Source organism: Macrosteles quadrilineatus, unplaced genomic scaffold (genome assembly GCF_028750875.1).
Source record: "Macrosteles quadrilineatus isolate MER2022 unplaced genomic scaffold, UCM_ALF_1.0 Scaffold_3__2_contigs__length_128488019, whole genome shotgun sequence".
NCBI classification, from domain to species: domain Eukaryota; kingdom Metazoa; phylum Arthropoda; class Insecta; order Hemiptera; family Cicadellidae; genus Macrosteles; species Macrosteles quadrilineatus.
Genome location: NW_026542596.1, coordinates 65,601,357 through 65,610,825, shown reverse-complemented (window position 1 = coordinate 65,610,825; position 9,469 = coordinate 65,601,357). Strand labels below are relative to the sequence as shown.

At 33.3% G+C, this 9,469-nt stretch overlaps 1 protein-coding gene across 1 annotated transcript in view; it reads left to right on the top strand.

Annotated features, from left to right (window-relative positions):
• Positions 1 to 5,143: 5,143 nt before the first annotated feature.
• LOC128989897 (homeobox protein dve-1-like) overlaps positions 5,144 to 9,469 on the top strand; it is a 76,479-nt gene continuing 72,153 nt past the window's right edge. The window contains exon 1 of the mRNA XM_054412024.1: positions 5,144 to 5,381. Coding sequence (XP_054267999.1) covers positions 5,301 to 5,381 — 81 coding nt within the window. The 5' untranslated portion in view covers positions 5,144 to 5,300. The remainder of the gene's footprint in view (positions 5,382 to 9,469) is intronic.

Sequence of the window (9,469 nt, the reverse complement as noted above, 5' to 3'; positions counted from 1 at the left end):
TTTTTGGGACAAAAGAGTTGTAAAACTTTCTATTTTACAAGGATCAGGTATACCACTCCTAGGTGTGAAGAGGGGGTTAGCTAGGGTTGAGGCGGGCTGGGGCGTAGGAACGAATAAAGGGTAAAATATATTGTTGCTGTAAAGTTTCCATTTGTGAACCCTTTTAAAAAGTAATACCATCAAAGGGCGTGTAAAATGGATAATTTTTACAACTTTTTGCAAAATTGTCATAGAATAATAATTTATTGTACCGTACACTAAAAAATCAATTGCTATTTAGGCTTGTTCAGTAGGCTGCTTTTACACATAACGGGATGTTGTTCTTAACACTTTTATAATTCGTAGTTGCTTCAAGTAGTCCTTCCTACAATGTAATTTTCCATAAACATCTTGATGGATAATTATTTAATGAAGATATCGCAAATTAGAACATTAATATGTTCCGTGCAACACCATTGTTATATTCGTAGAGAATATGAAAAATAGTCTAACCTCCTATCATCATACAGTACAATAACTATTTTCCAAACTGTATCTTTCAGTTTTTGGTTTTAAATCGAACGTGGTCTAAAAATGAACGGATTTAAAATGATATGTGGTTGTAAGATATTTTGATGGGTTTTCTCAACAATGTTATTTAATCGTCGTTAAAGACTGTTGTTAGAAACAAGCTGATGACAAAGATGCAATAAATTTTTCAAAATCCGCACCCCTAAAGAGTAAACAATGGTACAATTTTGATTTTATAAAGTGTTAAACCTTATCCTAAACATATTTAGAACAAGGGAAGTTTGCACAATGTTAATGGCCGATGTTAGGTGCATCTAAGTGCAGTAGATGATAGTCGTTATTTTATAACGATAATTAGATGTCTAACGATGCATTTTATACATACAACTATCAGTAAACACAATCGAGAATGTGATAACTTGTTTTCTCATGGTAAATATCTCAATATTTTGCATGTCATTTTGTCAATACGTTCTTATAAGGAATCTAAGACATTTAACAAAGTTTTAGTAAAATGATATGAGACATGTTTATCTATATGAAATGGAATGAAAACGAAACGATCATTTTACGCCAGATTATTTATAGCTAAAGTAGTCATGAAATGTTTTAAATTAATTTTACTGTTCAACACTTATAAGTACAATGATGACTATTATTTGAGGTTTCCCAGCATGAAAAGACATAATGACGACAAAATAACCATTTCTAATGTTAAATGCACATTAAACAAATTCAAACAGTTGTGAGTTAGATATTGTATCATATTCTGCTTCTTAAACTGCAGTAAACCTCTGGTTTCTCTCCAATCAACTCTGCCATACGCAAATTAAAGTTGACAAAATAATGCTCAGTAAAATATCGAGAAATGTTAAGTTCGCAATTTGTAAGTGTGGATTCAATCTTTTTCAGATGAACATAGCATCCGTGGTGAGCTGTCTAGAAACAAAACAAATCGATCTCTCAGCTGACAAAAACCCCTATAAACCTATCTTGATGAAGTCGTAATATATTTGTAGAAAGATGACTTTGGGTTTAACGACGGTTGGAATTATTGCTGGGTTTAGAAAGTAGATTACCAAGTCCAGACCATAACCATAACCCGAGATCCTAAAACCGAATGGGTTAAAATATAAAGAAGTCGGACATTAAACAGATATAAAACAGAGTGCGATCGTTAGGGTTTAATAATGTAAAAAGTGACCGTTCGAATCCAAACACTCCTTTGTACTTGGTTCTAGTGCGTGTGAATGACGGTCGAGCTCTGTCTATTCTATTATAACCTAACATTTCATTACATCTACACCTATGTCAGGAGCTTTGTATGTATGCTACTATGGTATAACTAGCAGAGTACCCGTCCTTCGTACGGGGTTGGCATATAAGTATAAAACGCTTATTGCAGTTATACTCAAGCTTTGGGTTTGCAATAGGGGGACACAGTTTGATAAAATTTTATTTCTTTGGTATAATGTTCTACTACTTCAACTAAACAACTAACTGGAAACAGTCCGAATTTGACAGTTCTCATTGCGTATCACAGTTTTTTGTTGCTGCTTAGTTCAAACTAACTGTTTTCATAAATGCAAAAAATCATAGTACTGCACCCTGTTGGTTGTAAATCTTATAACTTTTCAATGCTTTTGCATATCATAGAACCAGATTTTTTTAGTTGAAACAGCTGACTAAATTCTTTAACTCCCTTTAAATAACATCGGAACTACAGAGAGCCACTGGGGCGGAATCAGGAAGGATTTTTGAGATAAGAAAATGCCTATATGTTAATCGGGATTGTGAGCTATCAGCATGCCAAATTTCAGCCCAATCCGTCCAGTAATGCGTGATTGACTTCAAACCAACACAAAAGCTTTCACATTTATAATAATATAGTTAAAGATAGTAAGATAATCCATTTTTATTCCAAACCCTTTATACTTTGTATAATGCAAAGATGTCTTCTCACATACTTGTAAAACCAGAAGCTGACGTAGGTATGTTTTTCATGCCCGGTAATATTTGGGTTCATTGATTTCTTATTTGGGGCAAATACACAGCCTGCTTTTTTCTCCTAGAGACAACAAGCAGACATAAATTATATTGAGTGTGTTGTACATTTAATTTCACTAAAAGGTTGCTGTTTAGTAAAACTTACTGGTTATTTTCGAGTAAATGTACACTGTACATATGAAATTCATTATTTGGTAATAATAACAGAACACAAACAATAATTTCAATTGATTTCGTTTCATCACCATTGAATTTTGAAAGTTACATTTTTTAAATTACCAAAACCAAAAGGTATTGAGAAGACATTGACACAATTAAGTGTTATCAGACACTAGCTGTTTTCCCACGGGCTTCACCCCGTTTGACTTCGTATTGATAAAATTATTGATTGGTTAAGTTAAGCTGAAATAAACAAAACAGAATACAGTAATACAAACAAATAATCACACCTGTTTTAATAAGGTGATAAATTGAAAGAAAAACATACAAATAAGTACAGCTGAGGTATTTTTAAGATTAGGTATATGGAAAGTTCCCTTTAGAAAGGAGTTATGACCTTAAAGGGCAAGTATATGGTTTATGGGGGTTGGGATTTATATTTGGATTCAAGTAGCTATCCATATTAAATCCACATGTATCAAACTATTTCCACACAAATCTAAACAAAAAATAAAGATAAACAAAAATTGTTATTCTTAAGTGAGTAGGTTTAATATATGGTTACTGTTATCAACATGTGGTGTTCCATTTATTTTAACTGATAAAACAATACAGTATTCATGAGTCGATACATGCATTATTGTATTGATATATAAATATATATAGGCCATCCTCCAGTGTTACTGGAATTTAACTCTTCTCAGAACTTATAGACTATTTTTATAATTTACAATCAGTATCGGATGCATTGCACTCACTGTGTTGTCTTTTTGTTATATAAATAACATATTTAGTACAGTACTGTAATAATTCCGAGTTTTTATTTGATTTGTATTTTATGTAATTATGGTGGAATAAATCATTATTTCATATCGATGTGTTTTGATGTAAAGTAATTTGCAATTACATTTAAGCTTTTTGGAACCAATAAAATAACTTCAAAATAATTTTATTTTACTACTTTACTTTCTGGTTATATTGTTCTAAATTAATGAATATTAATAATTAAGAAATCAATTCAATTAAAAATTGCAATCATGAGCGGTAAGAAATCTCCAAATTTGACCATTGTAAAAAATAAATAAAAAACCATTTTTATCTAATGCAGCATATATATCGGCTAGCATAATTTCACGTCCGATAATTATCTATGATAAAACTGTGTTTTTATTGAGGACACAGCTACCTGAAGTTAGACGGGAGAACAAGAAACGTTATATATTGTTTATTAACTTGCTCAGAGGTGATCATAATAAACTCGACTATGGGGTTAACAATCAAGTCTGTAAAACTCCGGTTTAGTTTAATGAGAAGGTTCTACAGTGAAATTCTTCTTAGTGTTGGATTGAGTAAATCCTTTGTTATTTTATATATGACCTATACACATATTGTTTGTTGGACAATATGTGGACTTCCATATTGTTTATTATTTGTTATTTTACAGAGCAGTAACAATAGTCCTATTAAATTGCGTAACCGAATGTATAAAAAAACTGATAACTTGGTTGTTTGTCATCCGATTTTAACAAACACGGTATCATTTGATTTGGATTTAAATTCTCTATCTTTTTGATATGAAAAACAATTTTCTCAATATTTACGGTTTTCATGAAATTTTGCATTAATGATTTTAAATGGCCACCATATTGCTTGAAATATTGGAACGAAACTTTATAAGCTCTTTTTACCTACTAAAATGCACATTTATACAAATTTTGGAATTTCTATCTTGAAATGTTCAAGATATAATTCTAAAAAATCATAAACAGACCGACAAACAGAAATCTAGGCATTTTAGACCCATACCTATATGGCATTTTATGTTTGTCTTAGCCCAAAGAACAAGTTCACCAAATATGTCCAGAGAATTTGGAAACACCCTTTGTATACATTACATTTTCAACTACATTAGTATAAAACTTCCCAAAGGTGGCAAGTTTACTTAAAATCTACCGAACTTAAATCAATCTAGGGTAATTATCTGTACATCTTCAAAATAATGTACAAACTATAATATGTATGTTTGAAATTTTATTGAAGAAAATAAATAACATCATCCACCACAATACTGGTAACTTCACAAACGTGAAAAATTTACTTGAAATTCATCGTACCCAAATTACTTGATGGTAACCTCTTATTCATCTCTTAACGTACGTATAATATGTTATGTATCTGTGTACCATTACTAGGAAATAAATTGAAATTTGAAACATCACTTTTTAACTTCCCAGAGGTGACAACTCCACTTACTCCCAGTACCAAAATCGCCCAATTTCCTATCCTTAGCCGCGTAGTCGGACATTGGCGGGATTAAGCCCCTCCTTCAGGTTCTTTCGGATTAATAAAAATAAACGGGTGCCGCCCCCGGTGTTAATATTATCATCCGCCCCCTGGTGTCGGCGAGCAGGCGCGGCCCGCCCCGCGGACAAGTTAAAATTTGAAAAACTGCAGGGGTGGGCCCGGGTGCGCGCGGTATATACAGTGTCGGCGCGTCTCTACTACTCGCTAGATAGGTTCAGTCGCTTGCTAGCCGTCGTGGGGTGAACATCGCGTCGTGCGCCCCGTCACTCACGTGCCACACGCAGTATGTGCCGCGACCAAACTGACTCTCATTGATCAACATGGACTTTCAAAGTGCGATGGAGACTTTTGCTGAAGCCTGGGTTGCCGCGAATACCAAGACTGCTGAAAATGGACCTCAGGTTAGTTTGTTGACGTTTTTGTCTTAAATTTAATTAGGGGTTGATTTAATTTGTAGTGATATTTTTAAGTGGTTTTGAAGATTTGTTTGTATTTGTAAATTAGTGTCAAATAATTTGAAATATTTAACATTAGAAAATAAATTACCGCGGCTGTTAAACATTTACACTTATGTCTTAAGTTCAGACTTGTATAGTTGTTGTCATTAGGCCTACTTTATTTTAAATCAATAATTTTAAAGTATATTACCTTAAAAGATTGTTGACAGTATAGTTTAAATGTTGGAATTAATTTAAACTATAGAATATTTACTCAAGGTCTTCATTATAGAAAATATTCCATAGATGCAGCATATTTTTACCTATAACAAAGTTAATAACTATTTTAAACACAGTTTTTCTTTACTATGAATTTAAAATTTAGCTTGATTAAGAAGTTAGTTATAAACATAAATACTTTTATAGGAATTTAATTATAAACAGATTATTGTTGATGTGTAGACATAAGCCACCCTTTAACAGCTTTGTAAGAAACTTAATTGTTTGAAACATGCTTTGGAATGATTTATAAGTAATCAGGTAAACATATTGACCCGAATATTAACTAATTTTATAATTTAAAGTACTAACAAACACAATCCGCTTTGTATTAGTTCGTATTTTTCTAGTATTCGTAGTTTCTATAATCTTTGTTTATCCATCATATGCAAACTCAAGTCTTTATCTCCAAGCTTTCTGCAAGCGACGTTTTGACAAGATTACCTCTTTCCCTCTTTCTTCGTATGTTACTTAATCAGGGATGGATTTTGTTGTCACGAAATAGACACAATATTTTTACAAGCACAAAATAAAAACACTAGCAGGTACGAAAACGGGCCAAAAGATAAGATGTAGAGAATTGCGGGTTCTCGCTTTTCTTAGGGGCTGAGTTTGCATTTCATTCCAGAATTGCCATTGTATGACTTAAAACATTTCAACTAAATAATTGCATTGTTTTGAATTTTAACTGCGTGTTATTTTAACAAGGAAGTGAATTGAAGTAATTCCTATATTCCAAAGTGTACTACATACCTATATTTAATAGAGGCGCTTTTAACCACAATCATATAGGATTGCGATTATTGTTAATATTTGGCTGGGTTTTTATTAAAAAATGTGGTGAGTTTGTCAAACATTACATTAACTCTTTCGGTACATCCGCAGAAAAACACCGCCAACTTATCATCAGCACTTAGGACGGTCTATGAGAAGTAGTGTATTGACCATATTGCATTATTTTAGTGTGACATCACTATTCGGTGCGAAACAGTTTTGGATACTGAAAAATATAATTTTGCAAATCTTTTTGAGAAATAAAATTAGCCATGATTATATAAATAAGCTTTCATCATATAAATTTAAAACTAAGTAACTACCATGAGTGAACTACATGACTAATTTGATTAAACGATCATTTTCGATTAAAACCGTATGAATTTTCCATTGATATAATGTTTCTGCGAGTTTTGGTTGTGAGCAACGTGAAGAGACTCTTTTTTAAAAAGTGTTGACAAATATCAGTAAAAGATAATGTGGAGGACTACGTAGTGCTATCATAATCAATTGATCAGATTACTGTTGTTTGAAGAAGACAGATATGATAGATTCATACTCATCCAGGAGATAATGTTCTAATTGTTCTAATTACAGCCAACTTGATTTCACCGCTAAAAGTTCTAAAACAATGCTACAATTTCATATCATTCACTGAACAAATCGAACTATTCCAAACAAAATTTAGATGCATTAAATTAATTTTATCTGCGCGTTAAATACTTTACAATATTTAACTAAACTAATCAAACAATTTTGAATATTTTTCATTACTTATCAACTTACAGTTTATGAGTTAATATAGAAATATTACAATTTTCCATAATATCAACCAAGACACTTTATTTTCCTCTATTTGCCAACTAGTTACACTATTTCCCTCAGGATCAATCATTAATTAACCTAAGTAATTAATTAACTTGTAATGGAGTAATTTAAAACCGTTCACATACTAGCAGGTCATATGTTAATTTCTTAACTTACTTCATGCGTCGTCGTCGGTCTAATATCTAATTTAAATGCATACAGAAGTCGCATAATTGTATGCAGTGTGTTTACATTGTTAATTATTAATTCTCGGACGCATTGTAATTGGTTGGTAATTACAATTAACGCAGACATTTTGTCGCTCGTTATCGGCTCATAAAGTTGATGGTTTGCAAATAATCGCGTTCGCGTAGCTACGCAGATGTGTACACTAGTTGGTGGTATGTGGCATACCCTTGGACGTGGTATGGAGTGTAAAACAATTACAGTCGTCCATGAATTGTGTGCATTGAGATTGTAAGCTGTAATTTGAAGTAGATACGGGTAAAATCTATTAACATAAATCTGGAGTAAAACGCTCAATGAACCTGCGCGATAATAGATTTAATTTAACTTCTTTACCTAAAAGACTAAGCTGATTAATCCTAAAGTACTTATTTTAAACGTCAACTTAAAGCTTCATAACATGATTGAAAATAGTATTTTGAAGTTTACTTAGTACGGTATTTCATAAAAAAGAGGTTCGAATTATCTCGTGCTTATTTTACAATAAATAAATTACTAATTATATGTTTTTTTCAAATATGTTTTGGAATATATGACACTATTGAGGCCCCTTGGTAAGTTTCAAATTACAGATAAGATAAGTCTCTCACAGCGAAGAAGCGTTGACCTAACATAATAGGCATACTCAACCCAATAAATATATAGCTACATAGTATTTGCATTTCTAAAACACATTTGTACCCTAGTAAAGACAAAGGTGTCAAAGTCAAGTATTCAAAATACAGTACCAGGAACACAACAAAACGTTTGGAATAAAGAGGTCAGCCCGAATTCCCAAATACCGAGCCTTTCTGATTATCCAGTCCGGGAAGGCCCTAATCTCGGACCCCGGCGGGGCCGCATGCTTCCGTGAATTTTGACTCTACAGAAGATATATGGTCCTAAGCTGTCGTAGGCTGGAGACAAAAGTATGTAAATATTGTTGGCTGAAGGTTGAAATTCCGCCGACCTCTTGCAGAGTCGTACCGTTGTATTTGTCTACTTTGCACCACCCTTTGTGTTGTCCCGTTTACAATCGACAGGTAGACGTTGGTCCCTTGTACGATTACAGTTAGGTATTGTTTTTGCTGCAATGTTTCGGTAAATATACAAGGTTTTATGACAATCCACTCTTCAGGCAGGCGAGATGATGGGTTGTCGCATATATTTAATTCTAGTTTAGTAGGAGGTTTATATGGGTAAACTGTTATCTAATCTTGTAAGGATCTAAAGTGTTAATCGACGGCACTTTTAATGTTAAAATAATACTTGTCTCTCAACATGCATTTGAATTTGGCAAAGCTTCCGAATCTGTTATAACAACCTAAAAATGCGATGGAAATAAAAAATATTAGGAACGATCAAGCGAGGGATTCATTCGACTCCGAGGAGTCTTTTTTCAATTCCACCGAGTTTAATTTAATAGTTTTTTTACTAGTTAGATGTAACAAACTAACTTCTTTATTGAGGAGGGATTTGTGAAATGGTGTAACATATCGTCAAAGTCCATTATTTTATACGCATTTTAGTCATTTAGTGAATAATATCTTTGAACAATAGTTAGTTGAAATACATTCATTTAGATGTACAACAATTTAATATGAATTTAATTGCAACTGAATTTTTCCTTATTTGAAATCAAACAATGAACCAGCCGTATAAATGTAGTGGTTTGAAAAGAATGTGTAAAAGAAGCATCCGAAGGGCTAATTTTGCGATTTCGGGCCCCGGGGTTGGGCTTGCCGGCGTCAGAAGTCCTGGCCCCGGGGGCACGAGCCCCAAATTGTTTCTTTACCTGGGTTTTGGGGCCGCCCGCTGCTCCAAATCTCCCCAACTGATCATCTGGGGCCGGAGTTAATATGGGATAATCAGCTTTGAGCCCGAGTGGACCCGAGACCGCGCCCGACCGGCGTCGCTAGGACCTGGGAACTGCTTTCGGGATTTTTTACCTTCCTTGCCGACAGATC